Source organism: Alosa alosa, chromosome 2 (genome assembly GCF_017589495.1).
Source record: "Alosa alosa isolate M-15738 ecotype Scorff River chromosome 2, AALO_Geno_1.1, whole genome shotgun sequence".
Taxonomy (NCBI): domain Eukaryota; kingdom Metazoa; phylum Chordata; class Actinopteri; order Clupeiformes; family Clupeidae; genus Alosa; species Alosa alosa.
In genome coordinates this window covers 1,283,213-1,301,361 of record NC_063190.1, presented here as the reverse complement: position 1 = coordinate 1,301,361, position 18,149 = coordinate 1,283,213, and the positions used below count along the sequence as shown (strand labels likewise).

Genomic DNA, 18,149 nt, shown 5'->3' with positions numbered 1-18,149 from the left:
TTCGCGACTCCCCACACTGCCACTCGTTCCCCCCTAACTGTCCTATGAGCACTTGACCTCGTCTAACATACCCAGTGGCATTAGACAAAGGCTCCACCGTTACTATCGCCGCGCGATTGTGGAGAGGCACACGTTCATAAGACAGAAGCTAAGCTATGGACATTATGCTACCTCCAGCCTCGTTAAGCCACACCACTATCACCCTGCTAACTTCCCGATGAACACTACGAACCCGGTGAAACATTATTCCCACCAGTGACATTGGGCAAGCGATTCAACGTTTGTGCTTGGTGTAAACTAAACTATGGAGTAAACTCTCACTTTGTCCAGCTGCATCATTGCAAGGCAGGGACGCATCTGAAGCCTCACTAAACTAATCACCGTCATTTTCTGAAGGCAGATATTCCCCTTCAGAATCAGGGTCCGCTAATAGAAGACCCAACACTTCATTTCAGGTAAAACTTTTTCATGCCATTAGGCGATAATCTAATGCAAATACTACGCTGGCGTTGACAATATCGGCTCTGACAAAGTGGCTCACCGCACACTAGCTCCGGTATTTCACGCACTGATTCAATGCGCTGTAGCTAGAAAGTTTTGTTTAAAAGCGTGCCCTTTTTTCACTTCGGGGATGGCGTGATGACATGTCTGCCATCTAGTGGAGTGGAAGTCGAACAAAATATGACACCCTATTTGACTAAATCGGCCGTTTTATTCAGTACCGCATCTTGTCGACTGTGGCGCCTAGAGGGTTAAAGTCCTCCAAGGCCTTGTGGCTGAGGGAAACGGTCTCACGGCATGGTGATGGAGATTTATTGAATGGTAAACAGAAAAGTACTTGCAGGTCCAGAATTCAAAACAAAGCAAACACACAGGAGATCAGACTAAGGCAACTAAAGATAGAGGGCAACGTCCAACAAAGTTCATAAGTCCATAACTTAACTGAATCCAACGAATACTGAAGAGCAGGCGAGCGAGCGAGTCTTTGGCTGGGTCCTTCATACAGCATTGATTGATCAGCTGCAGGTGTAAGGCTTCAGTAGGCAGGGGAGAGAGAATGAGTGACAGGAGTGTGAGTCTGATGAGTGGGCGTGGCTGGGGAAGTGGCTGGTGCAGAGTGAGGTGCTGCTGAAGAACCTGGCAAAGCTGTGACAGTACCCCCCTCTCCAGGGGGCGCTTCTGAGGACGAGGGTGCCCGGCGACATGGACGGCCTCGACGGTGAGGGGCTGGTCGACTGGGGTGGATTTGATGGAACTCAGTGAGCATCGTGGGATCCAAGATGTAATCACGGCTGACCCAGGAGTGACCCTTTGGGCCGTAACCCTCCCAGTCGACTAGGTATTCAAGACAGCCCCTGCGACGGCGAGAGTCAAGGATCTCGTTGATGGCATAGACCGAACCCTCGTCCAGCAGAAGCGGTACTGGGGGATCAGCAGCATCACCAGGTTCTGTGGAGGAAGGAGAATGGGGTGAGTGGTAGGGTTTCAGGAGAGATACATGAAATGTGGGGTGGATCTTGTAACTGGGTGGAGGTTGGAGGCGGTAAGTGACTGGATTCATCTGGTGTGTTATGGTGAAGGGGCCAATGTATTTAGGACTTAACTTTCTGGAAGGAAGTCGCATCCGGATATCCCGGGTGGAGAGCCAGACCTTTTGGCCTGCTTCATACTGTGGTGTGGCTGATCTCCTAGTGTATGCATGCTCCTTTTGCCGACGGATGGCTTGCTGCAGGTGGTGATTGGCCTCACTCCAGACCTGCTCGCTCTCCCGGAACCAGGAATCAACAGCTGGGACCTCGGAAGAGTCTCCAGACCAGGGGAAAAGTGGAGGCTGGTGACCGAGTATGCATTGGAACGGCGTTAAACCTGTGGTTGGTTGCCGCAGGGAGTTTTGTGCATACTCGGCCCAGGGCAGGAAGCAACTCCAGGAGCTTTGGTGGCGGTGGCAATAGGTGCGGAGGAAGCGGCCAATCTCCTGAATCTTTCGTTCCGTTTGCCGGTTTGTTTGAGGATGATATCCTGAAGTTAGACTCACTGTTACTCCCATTAGCTGCAGGAAAGCTCTCCAGAAACGAGAGATGAACTGTGGCCCCCTATCCGATACCACATCTTCTGGGATTCCAAAGTTGTGTGAACAGGGCTTCGGCGGTGATTGCAGCTGTTGGAAGGCCTTTCAACTGTATTAGTTTGCATGCTTTGGAAAAGCGGTCGACAATTACCAGGATGCACGTGTGGCCCTCTGAAGGGGGAAGGTCTGTGACGTAGTCCACACCCAGGTGTGACCATGGTCTTTTGGGAACTGGCAAGGGGGTTAGCTTCCCTGCTGGGAGGTGTCGCGGGGTCTTTGCCATGGCACAGTCTGCACACCCGGCTACGAACCCTCGGACATCCTTGGCCATACCCGGCCACCAGTAACGATCTTGCAGAAGAGAGAGTGTGGCATTGATCCCTGGGTGTCCTGTGCCAGGGGAGGAGTGTGCTATGGTTAGTAGTTGAGTTCAGAGACTGAGCGGAACATAAGTGCAGTTAGCAGGAGTGTTGGCAGGATCGTTAGTAGTGGCCTCACGGATCTGCTCATCTAGGGTCCACTGGATGGGGCTCACGACCATATCAGTGGGGAGTATGGTTTCAGGCTGCTCCTCACTTTCCTGCGGGTGGTGCAGACGGGAGAGTGCATCAGCTCTGCCAGATCCAGGGCGGTAGCTAATAGACAAGTTGAAGCGGGTGAAGAACAAGGCCCATCTTGCCAAACGGGGATTGAGGCGCCTGGCTTCCCTGAGGTACTGGAGGTTTTTGTGGTCCGTAAGAACCAGGAAAGGATGTTTAGCTCCTTCAAGCCAATGGTGCCACTCCTCCAGGGCTAGTTTAATGGCTAACAATTCTTGGTTGCCGATGTCATAGTTGCACTCTGCTGCACTAATCTTTCGGGAGAAGTAAGCACAGGGATGGAGGCGCGGAGGGTCTCCATGGCGTTGCGAAAGAATAGCTCCAACTCCAGAGGTGGCGGCATCAACCTCCACAATGAACTCCCAGTCTGGATCTGGATGACAGAGGACCGGCGCTTTGGTGAAGGATTCCTTCAGCAGGTGGAAGGCTTGGGAGGCTTCATCACTCCAGGAGAGGGCTTAGGTTTCTTGCGGAGCAAAGAGGTTAATGGAGAAGCGAGTTGACTAAAGTTGCAAATGAATCTTCAATAAAAGTTTGCAAAGCCCAAGAAACACTGGAGGTCCTTGACGGACTGTGGAGTGGGCCAAGACAAAACCGCTGTCACCTTTCCCTGTTACACCTGTTGTAGCCTAGAAACTGGGTGGAAGTCTGGTGAAAGGTGCACTCTTCGGCTTTCAAAAAGAGTTGGAACTCACGCAGCCTAGCAAGGACCAGGCGTACATGCTGGATGTGTGTCTGGAGATCGGGGGAGTAAATGAGGAAATCAATAAAGACTGACAAATTGGTTGATGTAATCTCTGAAAACCTCATTCATGAACCCCTGGAAGACAGAGGGAGCATTGGATAATCCATAGGGCATCACAAGGTATTCATAGTGGCCAGTAGGTGTGATAAAGGCGACCGCCTTTATCACACCTACTGGCCACTATGAATACCTTGCCACCACTCATCCCCTGGACGAATGCGCATAAGGTTATAGGCACTCCGTAGGTTAAGCTTGGAAAACACAGATGCACCTCGTAGTTGTTCTAAGGCAGCAGGGACAAGTGGCAATGGGTAGCGGAACTTCACTGTGATTTTGTTGAGGGCACGGAAATCAATGCAGGGCCTAAGACCCCCATCTTTTTTGGCCACAAAAAAGGAGGAAGAGGCAGCTGGGGATTTTGAGGGACGTATATATCCCAGCTCTAGGGCTTCTGTAATATATTCTTTCATAGCCTCTTGCTCAGGGAAAGAGTGGGTAGACCCTTCCATGGGGTAATGGCTGATCTGCCACTAGATCAATCGCACAGTCCCATGGTCTATGAGGAGGTAACTGAGCTGCATGTTTTGGGCAAAAAACATCACGGTAGGTAGCATATTCGGGTGGAACAGTAACGGGTTGATTAAGCTCTGGGCTTTCTATCGATGTAGCATTAAGGGGAACAACCAGTTGGGGGTTGCGTAGAAGTGGGAGTTCAGGGAAGCAAGTGACCTGACATTGATCACCCCAACAAAGAACTTCACTATTAGACCAACAGATTGTAGGTGAGTGTTGCACTAACCATGGACGCCCCAAGATCAAATCAGTAGTAGACTCATAGAATAGAATAAGTCTAATGTCCACCAAGGTGGAAATTTTTCTTTGGCTCACCAGACATAAAAGACAGATAGACATACAGCCACAATATCATCTCAGACATACGAGTTGAAATATCATGATAAAATACATAGAAAAGAATAAGAGTAAAAAAATACATAAAAATAAAAGTAAACGAAATAGAAGGAACTCAACGAGTACAAAAACAGCGATAAGCGTCAGCATGGGAGTCTCCTAACTTGCATTTCAAGAACAGGTGTTTGGTATTGGACCGGCTTGAGGGCTAGAGGCCTACCTACTATGGAGTGGATGTTGAAGGGGTCGCACAGCCTCAGTCTTCCAGAGCTGGGGCTGGCAGAGGGAGCCAGAGATGAAGTTCCCAGCTGAACCGGAATCGGAGCGGAGAGGAGGCCGTATGGGAGGACACAGAATTACAGGTCCATTAGAATTACAGGCATGAGGGGAAGTTTCAGATGAACATTAGGGTTACATACAGTACTTTCACCACCGGTGGGTGGTCTTGTAGAGCATTGAGCAATGATATGGTCTGAGGCTCCACAGTAGAGGCATAAGCTCTGAGTCAGGCAGCGTGGCGTTCAGTTGGTGTAAGCCGCGTAGTGTCAACCTGCATGGGCTCAAAGATCTGATGGAACTTCCATCCCACCTGGGTGGTGCTTGTACTGGTGATGGGGCTGGCGGAGTTCTTGTAGGCAACTGTCCCTCAGGGGAGCAACTCGGACTGCTAGCTGGATGAACCGTTCCAGTCCCATGGCATCATCGTAGGTAGAGAGTTGGAGATGCAGGTTGGGCTCTAGTCCTTGTCGGAAAGCTGTGATGAGTCACGCCTCATTCCATCCACTGGCTGCAGTGCGGGTGTGGAATTGAGGGAGACATTCGGTGACGTTTTCCTTGCCTCAAAGCATTCAACTGGGCCTGGGCCGATGAATCACCCTCTGGCCAAACACTTCCTAAAATGCTCCACAAAGTCGCCGCCCAGGGCCATCGAGGCTCCATACACTTTCTGCCCATTGCAAGGCACCCCAGAGAGCAAAGAGATGATGTAATTCGAGATGGCCCTGTTGGGAAACCGGTGTGCTTGCATCTCAAGGGCCAGGGGAGCATTGCGGAGGAAGCCCCACATCCCCGGGTGCACCAGAATAGGCGTGGGCCACTACTGGGCTGGAGGGGACTGCTGGTGGAGGAGCAGGGTGGGCTAGTGCAGCTGTGAGGGCCTGGCTGAAACTCATTCACAAGCTCCGAAGGGGTCTGCATTTTGAGGCTGCATTGCCTGGTCTGGCCTTCGTCACGTACACAGAAGGAGGACTAGGAGATATTGAACACAGTGATGGAGATTTATTGAATGGTAAAATGAAAAGTACTTTGCAGGTCCAGAATTCAAGACAAAGCAACGCCCAACCAAAGTTCATAAGTCCATAAACTTAAAACTCAATCCAACAAATACTGAAGAGTAGGCGAGCGAAGCGAAGTCTTTTTGGCTGGGTCCTTCATACAGTATTGATTGATCAGACAAAGGTGTGTGGAGGAGGCCTGATATAGGGGAGAGAGAATGAGTGACAGGAGGTGTGAGTCTGATGAGTGGGCGAATGGCTGGGGAAGTGGCTGGTGCAGAGGAGAGGTGAGGTGCTGTTGAAGAACCTGGCAAGCTGTGACAGTACCCCCTCTCCAGGGGCGCCTGGAGGACGAGGGTGCCCGGGCGACATGGACGGCCTCGACGGGGGGGCTGGTCGACTGGGGTGGATTTGATGGAACTCAGTGGAGCATCGGGGATCCAAGATGTAATCACGGCTGACCCAGGAGGACCCTTTTTAGTCAGAATCTCCCAGCTCTACTAGGGTATTCAAGACAGCCCCTGGCGACGACAGAGTCAACGATCCGCTGATGGCATAGACCTAACCCCTCGCCCAGCAGAAGCGTAATGGGGATTCTGCAGCATCACCAGGTTCTGTGGAGGAAGGAGAATGGGGTGAGTGGTAGGGTTTCAGGAGAGATACATGAAATGTGGGTGGATCTTGTAACTGGGTGGAGGTTGAGGCGTAAGTGACTGATTCACCCGGTGTGTTGCGGTGAAGGGGCCAATGTATTTAGGACTTAAACTTCGGAAGGAAGTCGCATCCGATATCCCGGGTGGAGAGCCAGACCTTGGCCTGCTTCATACTGTGGTGGGCTGATCTCCTAGTGTATGCATGCTCCTTTTGGGCTTACGGATGGCTTGCTGCAGGTGGTGATTGGCCTCACTCCAGACCTGCCTGCTCTCCCGAACCAGGAGTCAACAGCTGGGACCCTCGGAAGAGTCCAGACCAGGGAAAAGTGGAGGCTGGTGGACCCAGTATGCATTGGAACGGGCTTAAACCTGTGGTTGGCTGCCGCAGGGAGTTTTTGTGCATACTCGCCCAGGGCAGGAAGCAACTCCAGGAGCTTTGGTGGCGTGGCAATAGGTGTAAGCGGAGGAAGGCCAATCTCCTGAATCTTTCGCTCCGCTTTTGTCGGGTTTGTTTGAGGATGATATCCTGAAGTTAGGACTCACTGTTACTCCCATTAGCTGCAGGAAAAGCTCTCCAGAAAACGAGATGAACTGTGGCCCCCTCATCCCATACCACATCTTCTGGGATTCCAAAGTTGTGTGAACAGGGCTTCAAGGGTGATTGCAGCTGTTGGAAGCCTTCAACTGTATTAGCTTGCATGCTTTGGAAAAAGCCGGGTCGACAATTACCAGGATGCACGCGGTGGCCCTCTGAAGGGGAAGGTTCAGGACGAAGTCCACACCCAGGTGTGACCATGGTCTTTGGGAACTGGCAAGGGGTTAGCTTCCCTGCTGGGAGGTGTCGCTGGGTCTTTACATGGCACAGTCTTCACAATCTCGCCACTTAACCCTCGACATCCTTGGCCATACCCGCCACCAGTAACGATCTTGCAGAAGAGAGAGTGTGGCATTGATCCCTGGGTGTCCTGTGCCAGGGAGGAGTGTGCTATGGTTAGTAGTTGAGTTCAGAGACTGATGAACATAAGTGCAGTTAGCAGGAGGTTGGCAGGATCAGTAGTAGTGGCCCACGATCTGCTCATCTAGGGTCCACTGGATGGGGCCTACCACTCATATCAAGGGGGAGTATGGTTTCAGGCTGCCTCACTTTCCCGGGTGGTGCAGACGGGAGTGCATCAGCTCTGCCAGATCCAGGGCGGTAGCTAATAGACAAGTTGAAGCTGGTGAAGAACAAGGCCCATCTTGCCAAACGGGATTGAGGCCTACCTGGCTTCCTGAGGTACTGGAGGTTTTTGTGGTCCGTAAGAACCAGGAAAGGATGTTTAGCTCCTTCAAGCCAATGGTGCCCACTCCTCCAGGGCTAGTTTAATGGCTAACAATTCTTGGTTGCCGGCGTCATAGTTGCACTCTGCTGCACTAATCTTTCGGGAGAAGTAAGCACAGGGATGGAGGCTGAGGGTCTCCATGGCGCTATTGAAGAATAGCTCCAACTCCAGAGGTGGCGGCATCAACCTCCACAATGAACTCCCAGTCTGGATCTGGATGACAGAGGACCGGCGCTTTGGTGAAGGATTCTTCAGCAGGTGGAAGGCTTGGGAGGCTTCATCACCCAGGAGAGGGTTTAGGTTTTTATGGAGCAAAGAGGTTAATGGAGAAGCGAAGCTGACTAAAGTTGCAAATGAATCTTCAATAAAAGTTTGCAAAGCCCAAGAACACTGGAGGTCCTTGGACGGACTGTGGAGGGCTGACAAAACCGCTGTCACCTTTCCCTGTTACACCTGTTGTAGCCTAGAAACTGGGTGGAAGTCTGGTGAAAGGTGCACTCTTCGGCTTTCAAAAAGAGTTGGAACTCACGCAGCTAGCAAGGACCAGGGCGCACATGCTGGATGTGTGTCTGGAGAGTCGGGGGAGTAAATGAGGAAATCAATAAAGACTGACAAATTGGTTGATGTAATCTCTGAAAACCTCATTCATGAACCCCTGGAAGACAGAGGGAGCATTGGATAATCCATAGGGCATCACAAGGTATTCATAGGTGGTTAGTAGGTGTGATAAATGACCGCCTTTATCACACCTACTGGCCACTATGAATACCTTGCCACCACTCATCCCCTGGACGAATGCGCATAAGGTTATAGGCACTCCGTAGGTTAAGCTTGGAAAACACAGATGCACCTCGTAGTTGTTCTAAGGCAGCAGGGACAAGTGGCAATGGGTAGCGGAACTTCACTGTGATTTTGTTGAGGGCACGGAAATCAATGCAGGGCCTAAGACCCCCATCTTTTTTGGCCACAAAAAGGAGGAAGAGGCAGCTGGGGATTTTGAGGGACGATATATCCCAGCTCTAGGGCTTCTGCAATATATTCTTTCATAGCCTCTTGCTCAGGGAAAGAGTGGGTAGACCCTTCCATGGGGTAATGGCTGATCTGCCACTAGATCAATCGCACAGTCCCATGGTCTATGAGGAGGTAACTGAGCTGCATGTTTTGGGCAAAAAACATCACGGTAGGTAGCATATTCGGGTGGAACAGTAACGGGTTGATTAAGCTCTGGGCTTTCTATCGATGTAGCATTAAGGGGAACAACCAGTTGGGGTTATGAAGTGGGAGTTCAGGGAAGCAAGACCTGACATTGATCACCCCAACAAAGAACTTCACTATTAGACCAACAGATTGTAGGTGAGTGTTGCACTAACCATGGACGCCCCAAGATCAAATCAGTAGTAGACTCATAGAATAGAATAAGTCTAATGTCCACCAAGGTGGAAATTTTTCTTTGGCTCACCAGACATAAAAGACAGATAGACATACAGCCACAATATCATCTCAGACATACGAGTTGAAATATCATGATAAAATACATAGAAAAGAATAAGAGTAAAAAAATACATAAAAATAAAAGTAAACGAAATAGAAGGAACTCAACGAGTACAAAAAACGAGATAGCGTCAGCATGGAGTCTCCTAACTTGCATTTCAAGAACAGGTGTTTGGTATTGGACCCGCTTGCGGGCTAGAGGCCTACCTACTATGGAGTGGATGTTGAAGGGGGTCGCACAGCGGGTCTTCGGGAGCTGGAGGCGCTGGCAGAGGGAGCCAGAGATGAAGTTCCCAGCTGAACCGGAATCGGAGCGGAGAGGAGGCCGTATGGGAGGACACAGAATTACAGGTCCATTAGAATTACAGGCATGAGGGGAAGTTTCAGATGAACATTAGGGTTACATACAGTACTCACCACCGGTCGGGGTGGTCTTGTAGAGCATTGAGCAATGATATGGTCTGAGGCTCCACAGTAGAGGCATAAGCTCTGAGTCAGACGGCGGTGGCGTTCAGTTGGTGTAAGCCGCACAGTGTCAACCTGCATGGGCTCAAAAGATCTGATGGAACTTCCATCCCACCTGGGTGGTGCTTGTACTGGTGATGGGGCTGAGCGGAGTTTTTGTAGGCAACTGTCCCTCCAGGGAGCAACTCGGACTGCTAGCTGGATGAACCGTTCCAGTCCCATGGCATCATCGTAGGTAGAGAGTTGGAGATGCAGGTTGGGCTCTAGTCCTTGTCGGAAAGCTGTGATGAGTGCGGCCTCATTCCATCCACTGGCTGCAGCGAGGGTGCGGAATTGGAGGGAGTATTCGGTGACTGATCGTTTTCCTTGCCTCAAAGCATTCAACTGGGCCTGGGCCGATGAATCACCCTCTGGCAAACACTTCCGCGAAATGCTCCACAAAGTCGTCGCAGGGCCATCGAGGCTCCATACACTTTCTGCCCATTGCAAGGCACGCCCAGAGAGCAAAGAGATGATGTAATTCGAGATCGCCCTGTTGGAAACCGGTGTGCTTGCATCTCCAGGGCCAGGGAGCATTGCAGGAGGAAGCCCTTACATCCCTCGGGTGCACCAGAATAGGGCGTGGGGTTGACTACTGGGCTGGAGGGGACTGCTGGTGGAGGAGCAGGGTGGGCTAGTGCAGCTGTGAGGGCCTGGCGAAACTCATTCACAAGCTCCCGGAAGGGGTCTGCATTTTGAGGCTGCATTGCCTAGTCTGGCCTTCGGTCACGGTACACAGAAGGAGGACTAGGAGATATTGAACACAGTGATGGAGATTTATTGAATGGTAAACAGAAAAGTACTTGCAGGTCCAGAATTCAAGACAAAGCAACGTCCAACAAAGTTCATAAGTCCATAACTTAACTGAATCCAACAAATACTGAAGAGCAGGCGAGGGCGCGAGTCTTTGGCTGGGTCCTTCATACAGCATTGACGAGGCCAGACAAAGTGTGTGTGTGGAGGGAGGCCTGATATAGTGCAGCTGATCAGCTGATTGATCAGCTGCAGGTGTAAGGCTTCAGTAGGCAGGGGAGAGAGAATGAGTGACAGGAGTGTGAGTCTGATGAGTGGGCGTGGCTGGTGCAGAGTGAGGTGCTGCTGAAGAACCTGGCAAAGCTGTGACAAACGGGGCTCATCCCAGTCGATTGCCAAATTGTGGAGGACTGCACAGGTGACTATTATGTTCCTTGCCCTTTGTGGTGTGGTTCATATAGGCAGCTGTTGAAAATGTGTGCACACTGCCGGGCCATCTCGCTAGGTTATATTGTGAATGTGCATGTTGTTATCCAAAACCATTTGACAGTTTATAGAGCTGTAATAGAAACGGTAATATTAAAAAAAAATACTGTTATTACTTACTAATATTATTGCAAAACGTCTGCTCCACTATTTGACACATCAAAGTGTTTCACAGGCGTTAAAGTCAGTTGTGACATTAACTATGTACACCGCACAAATGCATTTTGCCTTAGTGTAGCCTATATTTGTTATGTTTAGGCAGACCAAATATCAGGGGATGTAGCCTTACGTTGATTCGTAAAGGCTGGATTACGCACGGTGCCATGGAAAATGAGTGGAATGTGGGTGCAGTCCACTATTCCAAGCACCCCAGGCATACATAAATGTAAAACGGCGTGGAGATGTCTCTCTGCTCTTCCTCGTTTGCCATAGCTATAGTTGGGGTGAAGTGCAGCGATCAATATAATTTTTGCTTCTTGTTGTTATGTTCTATTCGCGACAATTGATTGACTGATTTAATTTCATTAACACAGTGGATGAGTTGATGGAAGAATCAGATTCCAGATTTCCACAAGACTAGTTCACAATATATTGCAACATTATTTGCGTTTTATCACTTTTAAAATTGACTTTACATTTCCAAAGTTTTTTGGTGGTAATTATGAAGGTCTGAGACCGAAACGTTGTGTTCTGTAGTGTTCTAATGAATAATTGCGTGCGGGACGGACGTGGTTTAAGGAGAGTCTAATCTTGAAACAGACGTGGTTTAAGGAGAGACTAAACCATAGTTTGCAAGATCTCTTTTAAACTACTGGGGCCATATTCACAAAGAATTTTAAGGCTAAAAGTAGCTCCTAAGTGGCGAATTTAGGAGTAACTCCTAAAAATAATGGGTGTCACTCCTAACTTTAGGACTCCTTATTTTTTTCACTAAAAGTAATTCACGAAGCATTTTAGACCTAAAAGTAGCACCTAAGTCTGGGACAGCTTAAAATAAGTCGAGAGGACTCCTAACTCACTAAGACCTATTCACAAACAGCTTTTTGTGGCATTTCACGTTGCGATGTTTTGAAATGCGTAGCCTATGCGGCAACAGGAGCTTCCAATCGCGAGGGAACAATTTTGCATTCATAAAAGGGATGCAATAACGCCACCAACAACAACCAAAACTACTCATTGTTGACATGTAAGTTAAATGTAACGTTTCATTGTGAATCAAATTAAAATGTTCTCTTTGCAAACGTAGGCATATGGTGACAGATTAATTTAATAATGTTGCAAAGATACTGCATCAATCCATAGGCCTATGTTTCATTAGGCTACTAGGATATTTGTTTTGCCTTACTCTTTATTCATTTAGGCTAGGCCTTTTTATTCAGTTATTCATCATCTTCCGTCCTTCGCACTATTTTTGAAGCGCACGCATTCTCAGACCTGTCACCTATCACTCATCATCGTAAGGGAGGTGTTCGTAATCATTCCCGCGTTTCAATCATTAGCCAATCAAGGTGGTCACTTCAGTCAAGCTTGTGCATGAGTAATGACGTCATCCATAGCAACGAAGACTCACTCTTAGTTTAGGAGTTGTCATTTTTCCTTATTAAGAGTAGGTCTGAAAAGCTTTGTGAATAACTTAAGAGAAAACTCCTAGCTAAAATCTTTTAGTGCGATTTAGGAGTACTCCTAGTGGTAAGATAAAAGGCTTTGTGAATACGGCCCCTGGTAATTATAACACAAAAAAATTATTTAGCTGCAACAATCATAAAAACATATCCCCCCCCAAGATCCTGAAATGCATCTGCATTGGGTTAAAATTCGAAATCAGAGAAGTTCTGGTTTAACCCGAGTTTAACTTGGAATCAGCTAATCCTGTGTGAGTCATTACACAGCAATCACGTTTAACTTAGTGCTCAGCTGCATGTTAAACTCTCGGTTTAACTCCTTAAACTCATTTAAACTCCTTAAACCTCAGTTTTAAAGAGTAGGCTGTGGTTTTAAGTCGCAGCGCAGCTAGCGCCATGCTAACTGACAGAGCAATTGGCCCAATGGTCAAGGTCGCTTTACATAGTAGAAGGAAAACACAACAACAGACAAACAATAACAATACAACAAAGACAAGCTATGTTAAGAGCTATGTGTTGGGTGTGGAGGAGAAGTGATCATTACACAAAAAGGTCTTGAGATGTCCTTTGAGGAAAGGAAGAGAAGTGTGCCCACTGGTTAGCACCCTGGACCTGTAACCGGAGAGTTGCCGGTTCGAGCCCCGACCAGTGGGCCGCGGCTGAAGTGCCCTTGAGCAAGGCACCTAACCCCTCACTGCTCCCCAAGCGCCGCCATTGTAGCAGGCAGCTCACTGCGCCGGGATTAGTGTGTGCTTCACCTCACTGTGTGTTCACTGTGTGCTGTTTGTGTTTCACTAATTCACTGATTGGGTTAAATGCAGACACCAAATTTCCCTCACGGGATCAAAAAAGTATATATACTTATACTTATACTTAGAAGGACAGTCACAAAGAGTTTGGGGGAGGGTGTTCCAGAGATTGGGGGCCAAGGCACTGAAGGATCTGCCACCCAGGGTGGAGAGTCTGGTGCGGGAGATAGCTAAGAGATTTTGGTCAGAGGATCTGAGTGAGCGGGAGGGAGTTTAAGGGGTCAAGAGGTTGCAGATGTGGGGGTTGTGGAGGGCTTTAAAGGTGAGTTTTTAGACTAAATTATTTTTCAAACGTACCGTTCCAAACGGTTCAGGTAGGCCTATGTTTAACGTTTTCGTTCTTGCATGCGTTCCGGCACCAACATATCGTTCGTTCTTAAAGTTCCGGCAGTGTTTGGCGGGCCTATCAAGTCTATTTTTGTGAACTTTACCTTAGAATAGACGTACTCCTTATTTCCCCTTGATTTAGCCTATACCGTACTATGCCCAAAAATAATAAATCACAGGCGGCATCCAAAAACATTCAGATGGGCTATCCATCCCATAGCCTACAGACTTACTGTAGGCCTAACCTATGCCTATAAATAAGTTCTTATCAAAAATATTTCTGGATACGTGCTAAACTCCTTACCTGGTTGTAGCCTAAGTTTTATCCATATGGAGATCTTCAAAGGCTTGCGCTATAATTCCAACCCTGTTCATAAACGAACCTGTCTGTTGCTGACAAGGCCTATCTCAAATTTCCCGTTTAACTCTTCTACATAGAATAGGCTATAATTGCGCAAACATTTCAAATCCCGACTTTAAAACAACAAGGCGTGGACAGGCAAAATAGGCTATTACGCATAGGCTACAAACAATTTCCAAATCAGTTTCAGTAGCCTACGCTACGAGCTGGCCTAAGATCCGAAGTAGCAGACGGATAGGTAGTTGGCTACATAGCGGCTTGTTAGCTCACATTAACAGTGTAGATGCGGGCTTGTTTTTCGCACAACCGGAAATAGTCTCCCTGACATAGAATATGCTTTTGTGAAATTGTATAAAATATATAGAGAACGAAAAAAAAAAACGTTATTAACCGGTTTTGTGGATTTCAGAATAACGTTTCTGTTCCGGAACAGTTGAAGACCATTTTCTTTTTGTTTCCGCTCCTCGTAAAATTCCGTTCGTTTTCGGTTTTCGTTTTCGTTCCTTGAACCGGTTCGGAGCCCTTAGTAGTAGTACTTTGTATTTGATCCTGCACGCAACTGGTAGCCAGTGGAGTTGATGGAGAGCGGGGGTGATGTGTGCAGATCATTTGGTATGGGTGAGGAGCCTGGCTGCAGAGTTTTGAATGTATTACAGTCTCTAGTGGGGAGACCAAGGAAAAGTGAGTTACAGTAATCTAGACGGGACATAATGAAGGAGTGGACCACAGTCTGTGCATCACTAACAGAGAGGAAGGGTCGGAGGCAGGCAATGTGGCCTACTGGTTAGGGCTTCGGACTTGTAACCGGAGGGTTGCCGGTTCGAACCCCAACCAGTAGGAATGGCTGAAGTGCCCTTGACCAAGGCACCTAACCTCTCACTGCTCCCCGAGCGCCGAGGCAGCTCACTGTGTCGGGATTAGTGTGTGCTTCACCTCACTGTGTGCTGAGTGTGTTTCACTAATTCACAGATTGGGATAAATGCAGAGACTAAATTTCCCTTACAGGATCAAAAGGGTAAATATACTATACTATATACCATGTTGCGTCCATGTTGCGGAGGTGAAAGAAGGCAGTCTTAGTGAGAGATTTGATATGAGGATCAAACCTAAGGGTGGAGTCAAGTTGAATGGCAAGGTTCTTGACAACAGGGGTAGAGTGGACAGGTGAACCATCAATGTTGAGAGTGAGACTGTGAGATTGGAGAGCATGCTTTTTGGGCCAATCAGCAGAACGTCAACCACAAATACAAAATAAGAAATAAATACAAAAATGTAGGCTACATCTTGCGGCCCACCACGTTGTGTTTTTAAGCAGCAGAATCATTTATTATGTCATGACAATATTTACACCAATCATCAGCCTTATGTTGATGATCAGGGAAAGTCCACTCTCTTTGCCCCAAACATAGGGCTATCGTTTGTGACGTGTAAGCAAGGGTTCTCTTGAGGGGGAAATATCAGCCAAATATCAGGCTCCACTATTAATACAAAAACTACTCCACATACAAGACAAACAAACAGACAATTGAAATTTAATAGAAATCTTTCAAATGAATCCTGTGATCATGTTGCTGGGCAGATAGTGTGTGATATACAACTACTTGAGTATAGAATCACACAGCCATTATAGACATAGTAAAATTACCTACAATTGTGTAAAATAATCTGCATGCAATTATTATGTCTCACACCCTACATTATTATGTGTACATGTCAAACACAGGGGTACTAATGATTAATGGAATATTATGTTCAAAAAAGTACATTTATGACGATGTTCAATACAGTTTCACTCTATTGTTCTCAAGAGTCCAGCTCTAAAGGGAATGTCATGAATCCGAGCCAGAATGCAGAAGAAACCCATGGAAAAGATAACCCTGGATACATTACAAATGGGGACAGAAGTAAGGCTACGAAAAACACTCCAAAACATATATCCATCCACACACAAACAGGAAGACCAAATAGACATTTTTACATTCCTTTTAAATACAGCTTTCTCTTCAACAGGTCATAGCAATTTCATCACAGTAAATAATTACCAGGTAAGTCATTACTTCCATGAACATAAGACCATTCTGTCACACTTTACCTGACAAGGTGACATGACACTTTATGACACATGAACCCTAACCCTAACTTGTTATGACAAAAACCGAATAACCGACACTTAAAAAAACTTAACAGAAGCGTTATGTCATGACTGTTTATGACTTGTTTATGACACGTTCATGACAGTGTCATGTCACTATTAGTGTAACCAACCATTCTTACTTGGGAAGCGCAAACCAATTCTTTTTTGTACCGACCTATCTTTCGACAGCATTACAAACACTATTGAAAAAATGATGACTACATGATGGTGAAAGAAAACTCTTTGCCTCTGCCATTAATTGCATCAGGACACCTTGGCGGCATACGATGGGGCATACCCTTAGGGGCAGCCTTGGCCTACTGGTTAGCACTTCAGACTTGTAACCAGAGGGTTGCCGGTTCGAACCCCGACCAGTAGGCGTGGCTGAAGTGCCCTTGAGCAAGGCACCTAACCCCTCACTGCTCCCCGAGCGCCGCTGTAGCAGGCAGCTCACTGCGCCAGTATGTGTGTGTGCTTCACCTCACTGTGTGTTCACTGTGTGCTGTGTGTGTTTCACTAATTCACAGATTGGGATAAATGCAGAGACCAAATTTCCCTCACGGGATCAAAAGAGTATATATATACTTATACATACAGGAGTTACGTCTGGCATGACCAGATATTTTAAAAAATAATTTAAATAACACAAAACAACAATATAAGGAATGGGCTGCGGTTGATGATGGGAGCAGTCAGGTTTTCTTCTCTTGCGATCCTTCATATCGTTATCAAAAAACGAAAATGACTGTTGCACTAGTCCGGACATCTTGCCGTGCCAACGTTGCAATAAACGTTGCCTAAATGTACATAAATGTCCTGTCCACTTGTTTAAACAGCAAAGTGGCGAAGCCTCGTTCACCTGTTTGGAACTGGCTGGTGAATGTGACGCGCGTAGGCCTGGCTAGATATACCATGATCCTTTTTGTGCATCTAGGCCTACTGATCGCTGTGGATTACTTTTTTTTCGTGTCATTGGATTACAGCAAAATATGAATATTTTTTGCTTAACATGTCTTAACGTAATGGCGTGATTGTGCTTCATTTCTGCGTTTGGAGAGGCATCAGAATGTAGAACACTTCTTTTGATTCCTGGAGTTCTCGCTATGATTTAGGTCTGCCCTGCACTCAATAGCCTACAGTTTGGAGTTTACTTACATTGCCTTTGTAGAATCGAATTTGAGTTTTCAATGACTCGTTCTCCTTAAGATAAGCATAACATGAACCGATGCATCTTGTTATTTAAAACTCCATTCTGCTAGTTGGCTATAGTCTATATAGTTCGTTTTTAATAGCAAACAGAAATGTCAAGATGGCAACAGGTCATTACATTCTTTAATTGACAAAATATGATTGTACAAAATATTCAACTTGACTGACTGACTGTACCATTATACATTACAAACAAATTTCTTATATTTTCTCTCATGAATTGATACAATGCATTATGAAAATATGAAACAAATCTTATTTTTCTGATTTCTAGATTCCAGACATGAACCAGACAAGCAGTGATCAGCAAAATGTTTTCAAGATACATGAAGGAATGACCACAACAACATTCAGACATGTGACCATTGTTTAAAAACCTATTGCCAATTCTTAGATTTTTTTCTCAATCTTTTTATGCACCAGCATGGAACTCCATATGAACTCAATGATTAACCTAAAATTCAACCTCTCGTCTCCTAAGGTTAGAGGGAAGAAACCTCTCTTCCTCTGTGAGACACTGACAGGAGGAGGGCCCCCTCTTGTCCTTCCTCCCTGCAAAGAGCGCCAACTTTAGTGTTGTCAATCCCCTCATATCATTGAACTGCTTTCTACATACAATTGCGGTTCTCAGTGGACCAGACTATGGTTGTTCAGGGTGGCAGCTAACTCCTCCCATGCTGCATGGACCTCAGTGAGCCTTCGAGGTTTATGGTTATTTCTTCCTTGGAGAAGCACTCCTGGTGAACACACTGTCAGAGCTCTCTAACAGACTTCATTTAAAGTTATACAACAATTGGGTTCTATGGAACTATTTATTTGTTTCTGATTGGCCGAGAGACGTTCCATGAGTTGGAATATCCCTGGACATTTCAACTCAGACTCA

At 47.0% G+C, this 18,149-nt stretch overlaps 1 protein-coding gene across 1 annotated transcript in view; it reads left to right on the top strand.

Annotated features, from left to right (window-relative positions):
• The window catches only part of igsf5a (immunoglobulin superfamily, member 5a), an 88,791-nt gene extending 71,136 nt beyond the window's left edge, over positions 1-17,655 (top strand). The window contains exons 6-8 of the mRNA XM_048237730.1: positions 15,732-15,827; positions 15,934-15,968; positions 17,541-17,655. Of these exons, the coding sequence (XP_048093687.1) occupies positions 15,732-15,827; positions 15,934-15,968; positions 17,541-17,639 (230 nt within the window). The 3' untranslated portion in view covers positions 17,640-17,655. The remainder of the gene's footprint in view (positions 1-15,731; positions 15,828-15,933; positions 15,969-17,540) is intronic.
• Positions 17,656-18,149: the final 494 nt, after the last annotated feature.